The following is a 23,425-nucleotide window of genomic DNA, read 5'->3' as shown; positions in this document are numbered from 1 at the left end:
CATAGGCAATTACGTATTATCTCGTCAGAACTTTAAAATGTCGTCGTAAGTTGATCAAAAACTTTCCTGGGAATAACAAATGTTTATGGATGATGAACTTGTACAGTAATGACGTTTTGGTACAGAAACTTATACCGTTTTCAAGCATGCGGTAGCGAAATTTATCATTCCATCTGCTTACAACTTCTTGAATGCCTTTCAAACAGTTCTAAAACAGTTCACACACATGCGCATCAATATGGTCTTTAACAGCTGAAGTATTGCATTCTGTTCCAGATTCAAAAGCCCTATTGTAACATCAAATACTGTATTGGTGATTCTTAAGTTTTGTTGCGTCTGTTTGTTGTTTAACGCCGCACTCAGCAATATTCCAGCTATATGGTGGCGGTCTGTAAATCATCGAGTCTGGACCAGAAACTCCAGTGATCACTATGAGCATCGATCTACGCAGTTGGGATAAGGTGGGCCTGACCACCCGATCCCGTTACGACAACCATGGGTTGCTGAAGACCAATTCTTACTCGGATCTTTAAGTAGTTGAGTTGAGTATAAAAATGAAACATACAACTTTGTGGATGACAACTTCTTGCTTATTTCATAGAGCTCTATGCAATAAACAAGTAGTTGTCATCCAAAAAGTTGTATGTTTCATTGACGAAGCACCAACTTTTAGAATGCCAATCAAACAACGAGTTGACTATATTGCGTAACTATTCTTCTGTGACCTCGGTGAAATAGCTTAGAAACAATTGTTTTTCCTGAATTAGAAGAAAGGTACATGGTAAACAGAGAGTTGTTAGCATCCTTCCTTTACTCGAGCTGGGATTCCTCTGTACTTCATAACTAGGTAGTCCAGGAAAGTGGTTGGTATGTAATTCTTCCACACTGTCAACAGCTGGAATTAGACAAACGTAATTATTTTGGAAAGTGTTTTGATTGTGACTTACAAGTAACAAACATTGTGTTGCAGTGTTGTGCGTAGAATGTCATAAACATCCTGATTCTTTTCAACTTCACGTGCATGGTATGCACCAAGAGTATAAAACACTCTAGTCAGATTGTAAGTGGAATAACTGTTAAAGGTGCGCATCAAAATGCCATGATTAACAGCAGCGGAGCTGGAACGAGCCATTGGAGTGTCGCAGTCGGGTGTTTCATCAGCCATATTGGCAGCAATACAAGGCAGACTATCAACAGACTGACACGCGTCAACCAGACTGACCAGGTATCTGAGAGTCCACTGCACAGACCGAGAGTAACCACCCAGAAAGATGACCTACACATCCGGAAGCTCACAGTGTCGCCATCAGCATCAGGAGCGATAAGTCCGCACCAGCAGGAACGCAGTGGTGAGAGGATAGCGCGCTGTCAGCAAATAACTGACTGACTGAATGAGTTTGGTTTTACGCCGCTTTTAGCAATATTCCAGCAACATCACGGCGGGGGACACCAGGTCAGCAAATAATCCCAAAGGACCAAGAGTGTACTTTCTTTTGACTCAGTTGATGTGATGGAGAAATTCAGTATGATAAGCAGTATTGTTCATTAACTGCAAGGCTGATAGTGCATCACTGACAAAGATCGTCTCGTCTCTCAAACACTGACTGGGTGTCTATCTACTAACACGGGTAGTGTCGATAGTCAATGTCTTGTAGACCACGATTCGACAACAATGAACGTACATTCATTGAATCCAAATAACCGAGAAGAAACTTTGCTTTCTTTAACAATTGAATACGACCACAGTTACAATCTTAAACTTCGTAATTAATTAACGCTTCATACATTTGTAAACCTATTAAATGATACGGTAAATATACTAATCAAAGTTCGCCTTCCCCTGTTGGCTACAAGTGCTAAGCTTGCTGCGCAAACCATCCGAGCAACCAACAAGCACTTCTAGGTTGTGTTTTAGGCCAACAATACACGTTAACAATGTGACTGAGTATTTAGTATGTTACACCCTTTCAAATTCACTTTATTCCCCGACATGACATCATTGACATTGACTCGCTTCATCAGATGTGGTGATAATCTTAAAATAATCCAAACCTGAAAACAATAAACAATTAAAATACTCGCCACGTCTATGTCCAATAAGGTGCTTCCCCCATGCGTGGCATATCTGTACGCTGGATGCTCATTGGTTAGAGCATCTACAAAGTCATCCAGCAAGGGGTCAATGTTGCTACGGGAATAGGTGGTGCCTTCTTTGAACACAGACAGCATTTGGTCGAGGTAGTCGTCACCGTAGGCAGTCAAGGCCTCGTCTGTAGCTGCCGACATCATCTCGGCCATTTCCCGTCTTAACCGTTCTGTCTGCAATGTCAGTACCACAACATCTTGTGAATGACGTACGAGTGAGTGAATGAGTTAAGTTTTTGCCGCTTTTAGCAATATCCCAGCAATATCACCACTGGGGACACCAGAAATGAGCTTCACACATTGTACCCATGTGAGGAATCGAACCCGGGTCTTCAAAAAGACGCACGAACAGTCTGACCACTAGGCTACCCTACAACCCCCGAGTGACTATAAACTTGTCTTATCCCCTTGAGGGTGTCCATATTAGTTTCTGTGTTTTCCACCCGCTCTGAATTGAATTCCGACGTGAAAAAATAACAAGCTGTCCTGTCTCCGATATTCCAGATGCTACGGTTATTGATGCCCTTATAAGATGTTACAAATACACTAATCTATAAAAAAACAGGTCAGTTTTGAATGGCATTTAGAAGTGATACACATAAAAGCAAGACTTTTTCGATGTCACCTTCTTGACGTTTCGGAGTATATTCTTACTCCTTCATCGGGTGAATGAAGATCTGAAAAATATACTTCGAAACGTCGAGTCCATCAAGAAGTTGACATCCATAAATTCTTACCCCCAGGTCAGTTTGATCTTTCTTTGACTATATTTATCAAAGCAAAGCGCATTTAACGTACATTCAAGGCTACCTCAATTTCCAAAACACAATATATGTTTTGTTTCCATTTAACGACTCTTGGAACTATCCGGGTTCAAAATTGATTACTAATACAGTCAAAACTGATTACTAATATAGTTCAGTTACTAATAGTTCAAAATGAATATTTATAAATACAAGTGAATATAGGTGAATATGGTTGATGAATATCGAGTTTCTTTGCAAATATCGAGTTAAAAGGGTATTTTTGCTTGTTGGGACCATGAAATTATATCGAGATATCCGAAATATCGAGACATCCGTGTCGAGTTAGAAGAGCTTCAATAATGATAAATTTGCCGGGACCGAGATGTTATATCGAGACAACCGAGATATCGAGTTATCACAGTTCGACACAACGGTGCTCGACTGTAAATATTGTTTTTGTCGTCCTAAGTTTATCCCAACCTGTTATATATTTGTACTTCTGGGACACATCAGGTAATTTCTGGAAAGTCAAGTATTCGAAATCAACATGATATCGTCTATCTCAATCTATAACATAGTCTTAACGTACTTTTCGCTTTTTAAATATAATGGGTATGGTTATGTTAAAGTCCTACTCAGCAGTTGATCTGAAATAGCTCCCCATCAGGAATACACATTAAGCCCGACTATCTCTCTGGACGTCGACCTGGCTGAACTTGACCTACTTCCTGCACACAATCCTGGACATGACTGTCACAGTGGTTGTTCGAGGCGACAGAGCTATTTACAAACCACCTGAACTCAAGGATGACCACTTGATGACAGCAGGTGTTCGAAATAAGGGTAAGCATCTCATGTTCTACCGGTAACACCTGCGATTGACTCACTTGTTAGTAACGAGTAAATATCTACAGCTCGACCCCCTACGGCAGTACTCATGCCGTGCTGTAAACAATGAAAATTGCAACATTGAAGTGATGAAGAGATCTAAAACACACGCTTTCTGTTAAAATTGTCTTTACCAAATTCAACTGAACAGCACTCTTGTTGAGAATGAGACTTTAGTATTTTTTTATCTTTATGATTTGTATGACGCCGCAATAGTAAGAACAAGAATTCTGTTTTATCAGGTGAGTGTTGAAGTGCTTGTGGTTACAATTCTAATGGACTATCAAAGTATGGCACCAAAAACAGTCGACCCAACAAACATGATGCCACCGAGCTATGCAAATATGTTTTGAAAAGTGTTGAACAACAGCTATGATTTCCATGCTGTATTCCACTGCAAGCACATGTGAAGGCCGGGTCAGTGTATAATCTGACTTTTTACAAAAAGTGGTATTGCAATGCGGAATGGGATTTAGGGATGCGGACTCGGATTTGAATTACAATTTATAACAAAAAGTGAATCCTAACGGTTTATGTTATGTTAGATCCTTGTATCATTTTAAGACAAAGTTTAGGATTTCAATGTCTTGTTATGTTTTCTTTCAGTGCAGTTGAACATAATTACATCATACTTTCATCTTCATACTAAAGTGTCTATGCCACGCATCAACTGGGGAAGATTACAAAGGTGAAATATGTATGGGCCGTCTTTGTCGTCACCTCATCAATTGAAAACACTATTGATCTATATTTTCAAACACGTTCTACTTCGGCTCTTGGTTCTAAATTAATTTTCTGTCTTCGGGCGTACTTTAGTACTGCGTCCCTAATAGTATTCATTGATTGAAAACATAAAACAATACAACTCATTAGAGATGTCGTTGTAATGGCCCCTAGAGACAGTCGCGTTTTAGGTTAGACAAAACCAGTAATACCTCCTGCGGAATGATTTAAAGAACACGCACTTAAAAATATTAAATGGAAAACTTCAGAAGAACATAAAAGATACTGTTGGGTTTTATTCATTCAGTTTGCATTGCCAACATTCAAATGTCGGTGAACTCAGGAACATAGGTAAATACGTAAATGAAAATAATTTGCGATTCATTACAAATGTGATGAAGCCTCTTAAATTTAAATGGTCGGGGTTTAAACCTCCCCCAAAACCCATGAGTGTCAGGATTGTAACGGCTATGGGAGCCTGGCAAGAGCCTGGCGATGTCAAAGGTTAACTTTGGAATTTACCACTAGAATAAACATTTGCCTTATAGTAACTGCCCAACAACCCTTTGACTACATATTTTGATGATTAAAGAGATTAATTTGATCTGCATATATGGAATTTCAAATTTTACTCTCTTTTTTAAAAAATAAAAACTTCAACATATTGATATCAGCATCAAATAAGTGTACAACCCTAACCCCTCACAGCATGCTGTCAGGGGTATAGGAAGGGTCATGTTCACTGCCTGCCTGAAATATGAAACCCTGAATGAAATTTGTACCCACTCAAAGGCCTGTTTCTATAGAAACGCACCTCTTCTGATCACCTGACTGACACAGTGGGAAATTCAAATCTGGATTTAAAAGAAAGAGAAATATATTTTCAAAATGTATGTTTTGTAGGCTGTATCCATAAATTTTACCGTGAGCCTTCCTAACATACTTCTCCACACTATGGCTTACTTTCGTCATGGAACGGTGAGTCAATTTTGTGATATTTCATGGAATGTACTTGAATACTGCATTGCTTTGCATCGAAAGACAGCTTTGACAAGGCAAGGAGGCCACACCTCATCTGTGTATAGGTTTGAACCTTGGCCTTAAAATCTGTTAAGCAAATGTATGAATTGAATTCAGAAATACACAAATGTATTTAAATCTGACAAATTTAAGGATATACATTGGTACAAGTAAAATCGATTTAACGGGTCAGCCGGAGAAGGCAATTTTTTATACAGTCAGCCCGAATCTCCCGACAGTGTATGTGTTTGAAACCGCAACCTTTACGTTTGATCAGTCTGGAACAAGTTCCATCACCAATGTGCCTCTTAAACCCATACAAGCCGTTTCCGTATATAATCAAGATTATTTTCTGCTGATGAAATTCGGGTAGACGCAGACAAATGTCAACTATGTTTAGAGCAAATGGTATGTACACAGTGTCAAAGATTACGTTCGAGATGAATATGTATAGTGCAGACTATTGTTTATACCGGGGGAGGATTGGGTGGTGGGAACATCCTTGGCTTATGCTAGGTTAGTAGTCTGAATACACTGAAGACTTGACGTCCATTGGTACACTACATGAAAACCTACTTCTGGTGTCCCTCGTAGTTATAGTGCTGTATTTAGCAAAATCCTGCACGAAATCATACTCTATCACTCACTCAAACATAAATCATAGAAACCGTCACTTAGCGGTAAATATACCAATTCCAAATCATACCAAAATATTATGAAAGGAAGAAAGTGTAATTTTTGTGTGGTATGTGACTTAAAACCTTAACTCATTCACTCACTTACTTACCGTTGTTGCTGCAGCATACAGACAGCTATCTACTACCACAAGGTTTTGAAAAGGTTTTCTTCAAGACAATTCTGATGATTATAGAAAGGGTTATGTCCCTTATATTCAATACCTCGCATTAGGAGATAAACCTACCGTGTTTTGAAATTAAAGGTAGCATAAAGGAATCATAATAGTTCTAAATTCAATCTAAAACCGAACCATGTTGGTGGGCAAAAGAAATACGTGCATTACCGTAAACCATGTATTATTGCGTACGGAAAATCAGAGACCCGTATAACATAATGATATACCTCTGAATGATTTTAATTTACTAATCACAATCCAGTATTTACTGAAATCACGTGGAATTGTTCTTACATTCCTTTCATCCCATAACGCAGTCGCACCTCCGAAGTTTCCGGGTTCGACAGCAATGACCTTCACTCCAAAACGTTTCATCTCGAGGCGCAATGTGTCCGTCAGTCCCTCGGCGCCATATTTGGAAATATTGTAAGCCCCAAAACACGGATAGGCACACAAACCCTTGACACTAGTGACGTTCACTATTCTCCCTGAACATAAAATTACATCAACGTTATTGACATGGTACCTTGATGAGATCAATTTACAAATGTGAACAGATACCCTATTTTCATTTGTGTAAAAAAGCGTATCACTGATGCTAGTTTCAGGACAAAACAATATCAGCTACTCGATATCCGTTCTTTCCGCATGGATCAAAAAGGTAGGGATATTTTGTTTGACGTTTTTTTAGGAAGGAACAGCATACAACAGTTCCAGACAATGAAGGAGTGGTGTGGTGATTTATGGAACAAGACATCAAGCTACGGCCATGAAGTGCGTGACCTCGAACAGAACATGTAAATGATGGTATGGCATATGACCGTTGTTACTCAGATAAAGAACATAGACGTGAACATATACATGCTCAGGGAACTTTTATCATAAAGTATGTTACGGCTTCGACCATGCGGCGTTTGAAACGGGCTGAACGTTTACGTGCATGTTTTGTCAACAGAGATGGCTTCAGTAGTTATTAGTGACGTGGCTGCTGATGACTTCGAATTTGACAACCACCTCTTTAACGACCTACTGCGCCACCATCCCATCATAGCAACCATTACAGCCCATTAGATCTGATCGTCAACTTCCGAGCAGATATGATCATATCATGTCCATATAGATCAGAAGCATATCTTGATGATTACGGAAGTTTACGCCCTTTTTTGTTAATTCTAGCGAGGGTTAGAGTTAGGTTGGGGTTAAGGTTAGGGTTAGGGTTAGGGCACCCGTAAAATGCAGGCGGGTAGACTGCTTTTTATGGGTCCCCGGTAGTTTACGCCATTTTTTGTATGTTCTAGCGAGGGTTAGGTTAGGTTAGGTTAGGTAAGGTTAGGTTAGGTTAGGTACCCGTAAAGTGCAGGTGTCCCCTCTTCTGTTTTGGCAAAGTATATATAGCTTTGATAAAGACGATATGCTTTACATTTTCGTAAAGATTCACATTTGTGTTTGTTTATACTAGGTGCGTCAACACTCTATCATCCTTTCAGTGAAGAAACACTGAGACTTTCCATCGACAAGCTCACACGCCGCGACGGAACTGAACTATTTTTCAAAGCGGCAGTTAATCAAACTCACTATGTCACTCATTCAGCATCACCTTTAGCATATCTAACAAGGGGCAGAAAGGTCTTCGTGACCCTTGTTACACCGAGGAGGTTGACGTCCACCACTTTCTGAAATATGTCCATAGTAGTAAGCTCCACGTCCCCGAAGCTGACCACTCCCGCGTTGTTGACCAAGCTCCATAAGCCTGAAGCATTTAACAGTATTATTAGGTCAATGAGATTGAATCATGAACCCAGATTGAAACATAGGAATGCAGGGGACAAAGACCCTTCCATTTTCATAAGAAAATTCTAAAAGGCAAAATCGAGTGTACGATTCCAACTACACTTGTTCATATGTTTCGATATAACTTTCTAACAATGATGACACCAGGTGTTCGTAAATAGGTCAGCAATTCCTGCCCCACCAGTGGAACCAATCACCAACACATGCAGGGACAAATCAAGTGTTCACCTGGAAAAGCAAGGGAACGTGTCGTACAAGTCATATTAGAGAATTTCATCGGATACCAATTTGGTCACTGATGCTTCATATATGGAGATGGCTCCACATATTTCACAGGTTTATGGAGGCCTTGGATGTTGTGACCTGATTAAACAAATCCTGAACAAGAATCATATAGGCACTTTTGAAATGGCAGTAGAACGAGAGTTCTCGAGTGTATCTCGAACATTCTGAAATATAAACACCAAATATTGGATTGGAGCTGCAGGAATATTATTCCCCAAAATGGAAAACGTTATTGGAAAGTTGAAGTCATCCCTGTTGTCATTCAAACTTTAGGAGAGTGTTTCGTCGCTCTTTGTCTTCATACATAGATCTAAATATGAAACACGGGAAGCAGTATCACTGATCTCATTCATTCATTGTTCGATTAACTCGTTGGAAGGGAACAGCCTGTTTGAAAGCTATAGAAAGTTATCGATATATATCAATGTAACTTTAAACATCTTAGCCAAGCGAATAAAACAAAACAGATATGCACAAACCAATCATTATAAGAAAGTACTACACGGTTACATTATCAAATCTTGTGATTGCGTTACGTTTGACGATATTCTTCCCAAACATCCCTGGTTAACTCAGTTTAAGTCCAAATTTCTGGACCCATTGAAACAAGGATAAATTGATTAAAATGAAATTAACATAACCAATGCATTTATCGTATTTGTTGGCTTGCGTTATTGGTCATCACTTCAACTTCAACTTCTACATCAAACTAAGGCATCTATTTATAAGTGACTACATCATGGCACTTAGTCGTGGGTAGCGCATGGGATGTGATTCCACTTGACCAAAGTATGTATTTTAACCTGGACAACGACATGGTATTCTTCGAAAACAAGAATGTGTTTAGTTTTGACTGACATCTACTTAGTGTTAAAGACTCTTTGATGGTGAGAGGCAGATTGTTCCAAAGAGAAGCAGATGCTCAGACTCGTCAGTGGAAAAACATTCTTCTGATTTTTTTAGCCAAGCGCGATACTGCGTATTCTTCTTCCAAGGTCAGGTACCAGGCATGTTTTACATGCATATCTGCGGATCGCTGCAACACAGTGTAATCCTAAGAAATGTCATTGACAGAAGTTGAGTGGCACACGTGTTTTCAGTGCACGCTCTAACAAAACATTCATTGTAATATTCTAAGTTTAATTTACTAAAAGCCCTAAATGTGAATATTGTATCACGTTGTGCTCGAAACACCTGACAGCCGGCAAGGGCCGTGTGAAGTAATCCACTTAGACCACATCTGCAAGGGGGTATGGAAGAAATAAGATAAGTTATTTATGAGGGTATCTTTTCCCTGTAGGGTACTTTTGTACCACATACCACGACGATTATAATATAATATTTACACGAGTATATTTAATGATGAATCGATTAATACAATCTGATCTCAATATTATCGGATTAGTTCAGGCTATGTGCTTGGCTACATTATTCAACAGTCACACAATTGAGATACTGACATGTTTTCGATTGGGCAATATGAGCAAGTATTCCCATTACGTTGATTATGCTAGTCCTGATCATGAATTATAGTTTAGACGGAAGATGAATTATCATGAAAAGAATTATGCGTACTGATGTAGTCACAAGCAAAAAGGAATCAAAAGCAGCTTCAGGTTATATTCAAGTTACCTGAATTGATGCATAAAACGGCATATATGTTATTTCCGCTGCACAGCTTTTATCGATTAAGGTGATTCAATTACTAAAGAAGTGTTTGCGCCTATACATTATAGTAAATTATCTTTTAGCGAGCACCCGGTGTTCTCAGTGATTCCACACACCCATCATATTAACAAAAGACGTTTGACGTAATAAATGTCACGTGGAAGACTAGTAGTAGAGGGGCGGTTTGCCGCACATGCGGCTTAGAGGCTTATTTTTATGAAATAAGTTCCCCAGTCCCCCTTAAAAACGGCGATGGTCTATCGAGAGGCATCCTCGATGTGCCGCCAGCCTAGACCCAAAGTTCCGAATATTGACTGAGCGTGAGTCCCGGTGGTCCGGTGGTAGAGCGTACAACTCGTAAACCATTAACGCGAGTTCGAAACGGGATATCGGCGGAAACGTTTGCAAGTGAAACAAACACCGTCGTTTCTAAGTGAAACAAGATGGTCGCCCATCCTAGTAACGCTGGGCCTGCCAGACCCGTCGTTGCTAAGCCAAACAAAGATGGCCGTCGTTGCTAAGCCACACAAAGATGGCGGCCGAGCTTAGCAACGCCGTCTAGACCTGACGTCAGAGTATTTCTCTGGCTGTGGCCTGTCACGCGGGTATTGAATACAAAGCAAGGCACACAGCCGTATTAGGGTTGCTGGCTGGTTGTAGCGAAAAGGATGTTTGAAATCAGTTTTAAAACCGGTCACTGTTAAAAGTTTCAAGGGAACCAGTCTATAGCTGAAAACAATTTTTTAGAAGCCACAATCAATTATTTCAAAATCGGGTTACATAAGCTTGTTAAGCAAACAGAGTTTGGACTGGATTAAATTTAGCCATAATATTCCGCGACGACTTTATGGAGTGGGTCTGCCATGAACTCGTCCAAGTAAGCTACGGAGTAGGTTGAGTACGAGGCGGTGTGTTCCCTGGTTGTCAGGCTATAATCGATTAACGTATCCATGAGACGTTGTAACCGTTCGGTGGCCAGGAGACCTAAACTATCGTACAGGCTGGTGAATTTACCTCGACTTATGACTCGACGCAGGGAAGCGTAAATATCGAGGCCACTGACGTCCACCCCGACGTGTCTGAACAACCGTTTCTCGATCAATCTCCACATGATAATGAGATACATAAGACGAGTCTTTAATAAGAAGGGGGCAATACCGTGTCATGAGGGACGATCATCAATTCCTCTCGGTCGAATCCCCTACCTGGTCCGTCTTGCAAGTAATACAAATTCGGTTCGTCATCTTTGATGTCCACTCGGTCGACCCGGTACGTTTTCATGGACCATACGGGGTCTGTGGCCGACGTTTATCCCCCTCCTTCGAGTTCACCGGGCTGGTACAGATACCTCATGACGACCCTGTCCGGTAGTTTTTTCCTCTTGGCCGTGACGAGATGGCGCAGTCGATTCGGTCGTCACGGATTTCATTCGAATGGCTTCGACGGGTCTTTTATCGAGGAATCGAGTGACTTCGTTGATAGCCGACACAACGATCGCTTGGCTTCGGTGAGCTCCAGTCACACCTCATCTCACCTGGACTTTACATGCTTTGATAACAGCTGCGACACGGCTCCCCGGGAGAAACAGGAGGTCGGCTTGATGGGTATGATTGGGTATGGAAATTTCAAACTTTCTTCTCGAGATGGATCGGGGAGCCGGCAGGTACACTTGCCACATGGCTTGTTTTTTAAGCCAGGCTTTTTGCGGTATCCTCGGAGACGCGAGCGGCTTTGGCAAGCTTCGGAATGGCGCTCACACCTTTCCAGTAACCCCGAGGGCTGTAGTAAACCTTCTACATGATGTATACACGCTATCGTTCATTCAATTGTCTCGACGCATCGAGTGGAGTTTCCTTTATTAGGAGTCTCGGAAACTCCCAATGCGTCGAGGTCAACTGTTGGTACCCATAGCTATAAGTGTGGATGCCATCTTCGCAATCCATCGTTTGGTATCCAGGGCCGACAGTGAGGTTTTTCGTGAGGACCCAAACACTGTGTTTCATGTCTCTCTTTTTGGTGATCTCTTTATTCGCGCTGCAATCGTCTAGGATAAACAGCGTCAATTCTCGTGAAAGGCTCGCAACCAGTCCTGTAAATGTACTCCCGGGTCGATTTTATACACCTCCGAGTCGTTCATCAGCCACGCTCTCCGTGTACGTTTTATTGACGCATATCGTAGGGCAAAGAATCACGATATGATCGAACACTTTCCGATAGTACCCTTCCAGCATATCCAAGACAAAGATGATCTTCCCGCATCCCGTTTGACCGCACACGATGGCGCAATGCGAATCGCAAGGCAAATCAATAGATGGCCTGCACAAATCTTCCATTGTCTATATTAAGTTGCGCATCCATGATCACGTACAAAAAAAGGTTTAATTTACCGGCTGTTTGAGCCTTCTTGGTGATTTGGATGGTGATCCCCTCGCTGCCGTTCTCGATGCGATGCCCGCTGCCATGCAATCGATCGTCGTCTTTGGATCGCATGTCCAGCCACAGCGCATACTTGGTCGTCAGGTACTCTCCTACCGACACGGTGGCGAGACCAAGGTCCTTGATGATCGCGTTGATTTCTGGCGGGCGATTGATCGCCAGTTACTTTTGGATCTCGTCCCCCTGATGGTAAGCGCGCATGCCTTGGCTGAACAGCTGGTTCGGCACGCCCTCAACGGTCACCTCGACTTTCGTGATCTCGGGGTTCCAATACTTTTCGTTGACTCGAGGCTTTACGACAAGCGAAAGCCGAGCTCGATGCCTTGGCAGGTGCAGTCGGTCAAGATGATTTGAGAGACGTACCACAACGAAAGTTGTTCCGGGAACAAGGGATCATCATCGCCAGTGTTCTGACAGCTTGGGTTTCATTGTATCGACCCTGGTCTTAGCGCTGACGGGCGGCGGGGGTACGACACCAGCACCACCACCACCCAAAACAGGTGGCAACGTCAGAGACTGGATAAAAAAACAGTTGAAATAGCTTGGGGAAGCCCTGGCGAGACTGGCCGGCAAAGCCGCGGAAGCCCTACCCGGCATCTTTGGCAGCATCGTGTCCTGGTTGCTGGCTTTGTTGTAGAAAACGGTCGCGTGGCTCGGCCAGAACTTTTATCCAAATGAGACGGCGAGCACCATTGTATGATCGAGGTGTTGCTGATGGTCGACCTTCTCGCGTGGTGATAGGCATGGTGGTGATGGTTGAACGCTGGGCTCTGGTGCTGGTGGCGGCGTCACGATCCCCCTTTCACCGGTATGTGTGGGCGATGGGACGTGAATCACGTTGACATCGGGGTTGACGCCCAGTTTCTGATCGGCGGTCGTGATGACGATTTCGTTGTTGTAGCCCACCACTTTGTGGATCCTCAGTCGCATGTCGCGAGCCTTGTACAGTCCCACACGAAACACATAGTCGACTTTCAACAGGGCGTATTCCAATGTGTCCTGGTAACGCCGGATGACACTCAGTAAATCCACCGGTCTGGCGATGGTCTGTTTCTGCGTGTCTTAGTACGTCCCTTGACCCATGATGCCAATCGAATCGTTCAACCGTACGGTACCCGCGTGAGAGAACCCTTTCGACGTGCCCAGCATATATGTTTTCCAATCGTCTTCAACGTATCGGAGCTGCTCGACTTTTTTGGATGGTGAAAGGAATCCTACCTTGACCTGCAATGTTCATGCGATCATCTCTCCATTCATTACTTTCCTGAACATAGGCTGGTGTTAGTAGGATATTTTGTTTTAACAAAGCAGTGCTGGCTTCTATCACGGGAAGTCCATCATTGTAGGAAATACCCAACCCGTGGTTCGTACCCGGTATATGCAAATCCGTGTTCGGATCGATTTCGATTTCACCGTAAAATCCGTTCATAAGCCCGCCGATCGTACGGATTGTTCGACGCAACCTACGCCTTGTCCAGGATGCGTCTGATCTGGTAATACACGTGGAAAATAAACACGGACCGACTCAGCACATCCCGACGCTTGTCGTTCAAGGTCACGCCACATCCCATCGTCACGCACCACACGGCGAAATTGAATTGACTCTGCCAGAACTGCATCAGGTTGTGAAACCATGCGTGTACTGCCTTGACGTTCGTGACTGAAAGCCTATACTTTTCAAATACATTGATAAATCGAGCTTGAAAGTGGAAACCCTCCTTCGCATCCACCACGATCTTTATGTGCGTGAGATCGGTAGCACTTAAAAATATCGCCTTTAGGATAAATCACTCCCGGCTTGTACTTGGGTGTAGCCATATTGAAAGCATACCGCAGTGTCCCGTATATGTGTAACATGTACATCACGCTCCCGGGAATCACGAACGGCGACCCCGTTTTACTGCTGCACACGATCGATAACACGTTGGGGGACATCGAAGTCGCTCTCTGTGATCTCACCTACTACCCACAATGGGCGAACATCAGTCAACGTTGTTCACGAATGGGGAAAAACCCATCCGATTCGGTAGGCCCTTGGCGAGAACGCTCGGTTTTCCGTCAAACAGCGTACAACCCCGAGACACCGTCACGGGTTCGAAATTACCGAGCCTCATGGTCTTTCACGAGGTGTTTGTTCATCTTGATTGGGTAAGCACGACGGACAACATTCAAGGCGAATGCCCTTTTTACACTGCTGAGATCCGTGCCAGTGAAAACGGAAAACTGCAACGACGTCAGAACAGAATCGTTTTCGACCTTACAGTACAGAAAGTTAATGCAGGGCAACATCACGGAACTCAAACTATCCGTTTTAGATATAAGACATAAACCCATGCATATCGGCTATTTCAGTGCCACATTGCACATCAAACAATCATGACTCAAGTTTCCGGTCCCGGAACGATCATGCGAGTAAGAAAATGCCCTACCACACTGATCTCTGACCTCGGGGACACGCGCGGCTTCGACAACCCTGGGGAAGAAGGCAAAATATATGGTTTAGAATTAAGAAACAACACTTACAGGCGAGCGGAAGTCCGCGGTGGTGGTGGTGGTAACCTAGGAGATTTAGACGATGTCATCACCGGAGGTCTCAGGAAAAACACCCAGTACAATCTCGTCCTCAACGACAGAAACAAATGGGTGATGGTCCCGGCATTCAATGGCAGTCTATGTGATTTAGACAATGTCGAGACCCGAGGTCTCTTAAAAAACATGTTGTACCAGTTCGTCCTAACCGATGATAACCAATGGACATTGTTCTCCTCCCAAATCGACTGGCTACTCGATATCACCCTCGTTTCTCCCTATGTGTTTGTGGAGTCGAGGGATCATTATTTAACGAAAGTACTCAATAAGGGGATTCTCATCGCGGCTTACATCCCCTCACAGCGAAGGATTGTGATCGTGAGCCTCATCCCGAATAAAGCGGGTCATTTGCTAGCGAGTCGACCGGATAGTCGAAATACGAGTTTACAGTTGGTGCTTGAATGGGGAATACACGGACGATTTCACACAAGGGATTCCAAACATTTCTACACTTTATATCAAAGTCTTTCTCGGGAGGCATCACCCGACCGAAATGTTAAAAAATTATCACGGAAGTAAACCTCCGTTGGCCTCGAAAACATCAAAATCACGTGTGCTCGATTTACATACAGAAAAACGTCAACGCTTACGCGAGTCTCGAAGCATTCACGATTAACTTGGAGAATACAATCGCACTCATGAGGATTTTTCTACATCCAAAAATCCACCTCATCAGCTTAAAGTTTACGCACGAGAAATTGTCTGAGAATCAATTGAAGACTCTTCCATAATACGAGCATGACCATGGGCGACGTGTCAAACACGAATCAAATCGCCACCATCGCGTTTTCCGATCTTGGGGACATGCGAGGATTCGACGAACCCGGTACGGAAAACGCCTTGTACGTATTGCAATTACAAAACAACGTGTACCAACGACAAGAGATACTAAAAGTTGACTGGTTTATTAACCTTCAATTCATCTACCCCTACATAAGTTTAGATGATAATGGTTATGTCATCGAAATAAAAAATAAAGGGATTATTTGGACGACTGCACCTCATTCGATGCGAGGTGCACCTCACCTCATACTTTTGCAAATGCCAGATCAGAGTGGCTCTATGTTATCCCCCACCCATAAACAAGCCGCACTGATATTTGGTATTCCCCCATATCAGTTTGATTTTATAAATCCAGATTTCAGTATGAAATTACATTCAACACTGATTATAGATTGCTATCTTGGAAATACCCCCGAAAATGAGGTGATCTTTTGGATGGGTTAAACATACGTTGGGTTAGCGAATATAAACATCAACGTTGCCGTATTTATATACAACCTGGAACAGTTCCGACGACCAACCTGGTGGGAGTTTTTAGTCGTTTTCCTGATACCACGAAACCCGTTATAGTATCAAGGGCTTATTTATATGACAATCTCAACCTCATTAGCTATAAATATATTAATCAAAGATGTGACGGAGGACCAATTGAAGCTTATAACATAGTCCAGATGGGATTGTATCCGGCCATGGACGACGTGGCTCGACGCTCAAAACCGTGGATGGATTTCGTTTGTGACAGATCTGCGAAATTAAACACCAATTGGAACGAGAACGCGACGTGCGACTCGGATTGCACAAAAAATACCATCGGGCCGTCAATGCCATCGACCATGTGGACACATCTCTCGTGACAGTTAGCATTGGATTAGGTGTAGCAGGCGTTGGCTTATTATCCACCATCGTGGCCACGCCCGTCGTCCTCGGGTTAGAAATAACCGCCGGGGTATCGGGGGTGGTGGGAGTAGCCCTTAAATTCATTTCATGTCGTCTGCAACGGAAACCGCTGAAGCATGACGAGATCAGGGTTCTGGCCGAAGCCAAGTTAAACACGATCTACTATCATATTTCCACCGCGATCACCGATAGCAAAATCTCCGAGGAAGAGTTTCGTTTGGTGATGTCGGAAATCGCAAAATACCACCGAATGAAAGAAGAGATTCGAACCAAGACTCGAAAAAACGCTGACATCGGCGAAGACGAACAGGGTCGACAACAAATCATTCAAACCTTCCTTACCAAGAACAAAGATCTCATCAAAGATTCACCTTAAACTGTTTTGTTGATGTAAACATAACCTAGTAAAAAATAATAAACCCTCATTGTACTACTACTTTTCAAGAAACCCACATTAGGTCAACCCGACCGTAGGCAGTCAGACGAGAGCAGCTAGGCAACAGCTACTGTTTATATCAATGCACATCAAGCAAACTGTTTTTTGTAGATTTTAACATTGCTATATATAACCCATACGCTTTCAAGCTTATATAACCCGATTTTAAAATAATTGATTGTGGCTTCTAAAAATGTTTTCAGCGACTGTTTTCAAACATCCTTTTCGCTACAACCAGCCAACAACCCTAAAATGGGTATGTGCCTTGCTTTGTATTCAATACCCGCGTGACAGGCCACAGCCAGAGAAATACTCTGACGTCAGGTCTAGACGGCGTTGCTAAGCTCGGCCGCCATCTTTGTTGGGTTTAGCAACGACGGGTCTGCCACACCCGGCGTTACTAGGCTGGAGGGCCATCTTTATTTTGCTTAGCAACGACGGGTCTGGCAGGCCCAGCGTTATCAGGATGGACGACCATCTTGTTTAACTTAGCAACGACGGTGCTTGTTTCACTTGCAAAGCTCTATCATCGCACCACCGGGACTCGCGATCAGTCAATATTCGGAACTTTGGGTCTAGGCTGGCGGCACATCGAAGGATGCCTCTCGCTAGACCATCGCCGTTTTTAATGGTGGCTGAGGAACTTTTTTCATAAAAATAAGCCTCTAAGCCGCATGTCATGTTTTGCCTTGCCGATGGCCGAAATACTACTATAAAGAATAATAGCAAATAAATCATTAGATACAGAGTTTATACCTGTTCCTTTACATATTTTTCTTGTTCTTTCAAAACACAGCTCCACGCTTTCATCGGAAGTGACGTCAAGTGTCAAGACATGCACACGACCATTTTGGTTCTTCTTCATCTCCCGAGCAGCTGGCCCCTCAACGTCAAGGCATGTCGCTACGACAGTGAACCCCTCCAGGATCAGCCGCTGTGCCAGTCCGTAACCTATTCCTTCATACACACGGAAACACGGTTTATTGGTAACATTTATGTATTTCCAGACAGACAACATTTTATGGTATAGATGGGATTTGTATCGTTGAACATGAAGTAGAACGAATAATTCTTGGCTCTGATAGAAAAGACCTTACAACAATCAAACCACCTTGAACCCCGGACCTTGTTTTCCTAATGATAAACCATAAATGTGCATAATTTTCTAAGTGGAATAACTGTTGGATGTGTAATGTCTCATGTTTCCTGAACTTAAATCATCATCAAAAAGAAAACCATCCGGAGTAAGACACAAAATTGAAAACGCATGTCAAAGCTCGATCTCATCGTTGTCATGAAAGAGTAAGTCAAACTGGGACGTTCTGGTTGTAAAGATGTATACTGCGTGAAACGTTGAGCAAAGTATCTGCTGGAGATGGACCACTAACCACCTGAAAGGAAGTCTGACATGTGCCCTACTTAACCGTGGGATGCATGACGTTGTTCTCAAGACATACGGACTATTGGTATCAAGCATCAGATTGTGCTGTTGCTTGGTGACATGCCCAATTTTTCTGCTGGTGGACTGAAGCCACAAAGTTTCACCATAAGCTCAGGAACATTTATCAATTATGCTGAGTCAGCAACATGAGAAATGTTTGAAGCTCGACAATAATACTTGTATCTAGAACATATTTAAATGTTTGTTTGTTTTCTGGGCTTTCGTCTATCACTTGATTGTCAAGTTTCTTTACTTATAGTTTCCTTACATGACTACTGCTGATGGATACGGCAACAAACATATTACAAAGTGTACGGGTGGCGGGTGCTAAAGGTAGATCCTTACCCTATTCGCGAACACCTGGTGTTGTGACTGATTTTCAAAGATCCATTCTAATCAACAGGCAATCTTGTCTTGTGTATTGTAAAATTAATCGTATTCACATCAAAATTTGTTTGGAATTCATTTAGATATTCGAACTGCATTAATACTATTCATCCATCATGATCAAGGTTAGAAAGGCACTAACAAGCGATCCGTTCAAGCGTTAAGTAAACAGTTGGGGAAAAGAACGTAAACACTTTAAAATAGATTTAATCAAAACATGACAACAGTTACTAGGCTAAAGCATTCGACAAAACACTTCAAACCTAAGGTGTAAATTCGTCTATGATACCAGTATCAAGTACTCCCCCGACGAATAATCATCTCTTGTTTGTTGCTATTTTAGTCACCATCACACATGGATGTATACTTTCTTTAGTCCGTCAGTATATTTAGATGGGCGAGATAAGTCATGTGCTGTGTTCGACCTGGGTACTGAGGAGCTATTTACATTGAAGCTAGGGTCGCTCTTCAAACTGCCTCCCCGTGAAACCGTCTCCGTGGTGTAGTGGTTAGAGCTAGTACAAGCAGCCACACTTACACACGCACGCACGTCGTCATTTGAGCGTAATAATCTTAAGTTCGACGTTAAACCTCATTTCACCTCACCTCACCATCCTGTGAACTAATATTCTTCAGTTGGAAACGTTCTTTCATTATTGTCAAGCAAGAGAATAATCACATCAATTACTGGTCATTGAAATAGTGAGGGTTTTATCAAACTTGACAAATAACAGAATGCTATTACCATGTTATAAATACATAGTCGTTACCATGCGCTTGTGTTCTTTGATGTGAAACATCCTTTCTAAGAACCAATATTGCATATAGTGAGCTTTCGTCAGCTAAATACATAGTATGTACATGTATTCATAACATAGGTTTGATCATCCTACAGGTTTATACATAATAGACATTTTATTCAATATAACGAGTCAAACACAATGAGTAAACATGCATTCAAACTGAGCACGTATAGTAAAAGACGAATTATTCTGTATATTATACGAATGCTTGTAATACGTTTTCTCTCCCCAGAATTTTATTGTTTTTCATACCATGAGTTATCCTAATATGTATGTATAATTATGAAAACAGTTGTTTCCTAACTGGTCCAAAACGAACAATCGGTTTCTCGACAACCGGGAGTGAAACAGGAGTGCCTCAATAACATTATACAAAACCCAGGGTTTTAAGCGACGCACATATGTAGAGAATGGACGCAGACAAAATTTGCTGCGTCCTTATTCACTGTACCCATAAAACATCTATCACAGTCTTTGCTGAGTGTTTGGTTGTTTCTTTCACAAAATGAGTTATATGATCAATTATTCATTCCAGGCTCTAAAGAAATTATCAAAACATGCAGTTCTCTAAACCATTACTTCACGGGACCCTCGTATTGCCTGCAGGGACCCTTAAAGCTAATAATTAGGGGTCTTCAGGACCCCCATGTTTGACAGCTCAATAAAATATTTGGCTCCTGTTATTGTAAGCGTCGCTAATATTGAATATAATGGACAAAGTACACGTGTACCTGTATCACAGCCGGTGATAAGGACAACCCTGCCATATGCTGACAGTGTCTTGACACACTTCTTGTGTAGTGTCGTGTAACACATGTAACCAATGACAAGCCACAACACTGCGAGAAGGACGGACGGTTGAAGGGCGGCATATACAGAGCCGAGGGTTGAGACGAACAAACACACTTGGTATACAGACACCCCGTCCATAATCTTGCGTGACAACTGCAACGAAGTGCATACATTATCATGATATGTGGGACTGAAGTATCACTGATATGACTCCCTCACTTACTCACTCACTCATCAGAAGAAATGGTTTGTTAATAACTGTGAAGTATAAAAAGCACACCCGTGAAGATCCGGGTTTGTATTTGTCTTTAGCAACCCATTCTTGTCATAAGAGGCGACTGAGGGAATTGGGTCGTCAAGCTCACTGACTGGTTGGCACATGTTATCGTATCATAATTGTCCCAATAGTTCGATGCTCATGATGTTGATCACTGGATTGTCTGGTTCAGACTCGATTATATGACTACCGTCATATAGCTGGAATATTGCTTAGTGCGGTGTGAAACAAAAATCAAATGAAAAGAAGCCACCTTCATATCAAGATGTTTGCATTAAATTTACGGTAGCGTACCCTTTCGTCATATGTTTATCTTTGACCTTTTGACGAATAATCTGTAGTGTCTAAGTAATCTATTTCCTGGCTTTAGATAATTCCGTTGTTAACGCGCGAACCTAAGTAGACATTGCAAAATGTATCTAATGTCGCGATCACTGTCTACATTATTTCAATGTTCTACTTATGTTTCCAAAACAGTAAGACTTCCCTCTCGGAGATCATTGGACACGTCCAATATTTTGAGTATACATATTGACCTTCTTGTCTTGTTTCGTGACTAGTGCCTACACACAGTGCCAAGCCACAACCCCAAGGTCTCCCCTCAAACCAATTTGTCTATGGATTATGTACCCACATTATGAATACCAACATTTATGACATGGTCAGGACCATATTTTCCAGTTCTGGGAAATGACACATGGCCAGTCAGTTTGTATTTTGCTGCCCTTTACGTAACATCACATTCACTCATTACACCTGTATTACACAGAAACATTTAAACGTGGTTTCAAAAAACATACCTGAGTTGAAAATCTCCAAACTATAGAACGTGTACGGCTTATCGAAACACGCACAGCGTTCAAATAATCAGACAGCTGAGCACCTGTGTAAAGGTCAAACTAACTCCACCACATGTCAGACATTAGCCTGAACCGTATTTCATCTTAAATAAACCCGTGAAGATCCAGGTTAGAACTGATCTTCAGTAACCCACGTTTGTCGTAAGTTGCGACTAACGGGATCGGGTGGTCAGGCTCGCTGACTTGGTTGACACATGTCATCGTATCCCAATTGCGAAGATTGATGCTCATGCTGTTGTCACTGGATTGTCTGGTCCAGACACGATTATGTACAGGCCGCCGCCATATAGCTGTAATATTGCTGAGTGCGGTGTAAAACTCAACTCAGTCAATTGAATAATTAAATTATCCTAAATAAGCGCGGGTCGAATAGTTTTATCAAACAGTCCCGTTTAGTACAACTGTGTACATTATCTTTCTATTTATACGTTCGGATATTATTGGTGTTGTCAGTAGTTGGTTATAGTGAGTGAGTTTAGTTTTATGCCGCTTTTAGCAATATTCCAGCAGTATCACGGCGGGGAACACCAACAGAAATTGGCTTCACACAACGTGCCCATGTGGGGAATCGAACCCGGGTCTTTGGGGTGACGAGCGAAATAGTTGGTTGTATGTATGATACCAATACCTACTATTCTGCATATAACATTACCTACTATTGTGCATATAACAATATGTGCAAATAACAATACCTACTATTGTGCATATAACAAAATGTGCATCCAACAATACCTACTATTGTGCCTATAACAATACCTACTATTGTGCATATACCATACCTACTATTGTGCATATAACAATACCTGCTATTGTGCATATACCATACCTACTATTCTGCATATAACAAAACCTACTATTGTGCATATAACAATACCTACTATTGTGCATATCATGTTGTGCATATTCCATACCTACTATTGTGCATATACCAATACCTACTATTGTGCATATAACAATATGTGCATATAACAATACCTACTATTGTGCATATAACAAAATGTGCATCTAACAATACCTACTATTGTGCATATAACAATACCTACTATTGTGCAGATAACAATATCTACTATTGTGCATATAACAAAATGTGCATCCAACAATACCTACTATTGTGCATATAACAATACCTGCTATTGTGCATATACCATACCTACTATTGTGCATATAACAAAACCTACTATTGTGCATATAACAATACCTACTATTGTGCATATCATGTTGTGCATATTCCATACCTACTATTGTGTCTGTACCAATACCTACTATTGTGCATATACCAATACCTAGGGGTTAAGGCATATCATATTTGCACGGCGTCTCAGTTTATCAGACTGTTTTTAATGTAAAAATGTTCAGTGCAAAGCTCATTACTCAGCATATTTCGGCAGTAGTGTGTAGTGGGATAGTGACTCCGAATTAGTTTCATTAGAGCTCTGGCCGTGGGCTGTTTAACCTTATTTCACTGACGGTCTGGTGACGACACCGTCTCCATCTCTCGTAACTATCTGTCTTCCGTCGCCGTTAGAGACAAGGTCCGGTACTCGTCGACGTGCGCGCTTTATTAGGAGTGGAATGTTATTGATTGCTTTTGTCCTTACTCCGCAC

The 23,425-nt window shown here is 42.1% G+C and overlaps 1 protein-coding gene across 1 annotated transcript; it reads right to left on the bottom strand.

The window, feature by feature from the left end:
• Positions 1 to 698: 698 nt before the first annotated feature.
• Positions 699 to 21,832, bottom strand: LOC124288047 (17-beta-hydroxysteroid dehydrogenase type 6-like). The gene is made up of 7 exons (XM_046724616.1): positions 21,761 to 21,832; positions 20,623 to 20,836; positions 18,017 to 18,217; positions 7,973 to 8,125; positions 6,670 to 6,863; positions 2,083 to 2,319; positions 699 to 895 (listed from the first exon to the last, which is right to left on the bottom strand). The coding sequence occupies exons 2-7, from the start codon at positions 20,819 to 20,821 to the stop codon at positions 797 to 799; spliced, it is 1,083 nt and encodes a 360-aa protein (XP_046580572.1). The 5' UTR covers positions 20,822 to 20,836; positions 21,761 to 21,832; the 3' UTR covers positions 699 to 796.
• Positions 21,833 to 23,425: the final 1,593 nt, after the last annotated feature.

This window comes from Haliotis rubra, unplaced genomic scaffold, assembly GCF_003918875.1.
Source record: "Haliotis rubra isolate DU_JTF1 unplaced genomic scaffold, ASM391887v1 Scf41, whole genome shotgun sequence".
NCBI lineage: Eukaryota > Metazoa > Mollusca > Gastropoda > Lepetellida > Haliotidae > Haliotis > Haliotis rubra.
Note: the sequence above shows the minus strand (reverse complement) of the source record. Positions and strands in the feature narration are given on the sequence as shown.

What these genes read in the sequence shown, in the direction of transcription:
- LOC124288047 (XM_046724616.1), bottom strand. Translation starts at nt 20,821, where the DNA reads ATGGACGGGGTGTCTGTATACCAAGTGTGTTTGTTCGTCTCAACCCTC. An exon ending in CCTTGTTAGATATGCTAAAG is followed by an intron (nt 6,864 to 7,972) that starts GTGATGCTGAAT and finishes TTTTATGTTCAG; the next exon opens with GGAGAATAGTGAACGTCACT. An exon ending in CCTTATTGGACATAGACGTG is followed by an intron (nt 896 to 2,082) that starts GCGAGTATTTTA and finishes GTCTAATTCCAG; the next exon opens with CTGTTGACAGTGTGGAAGAA.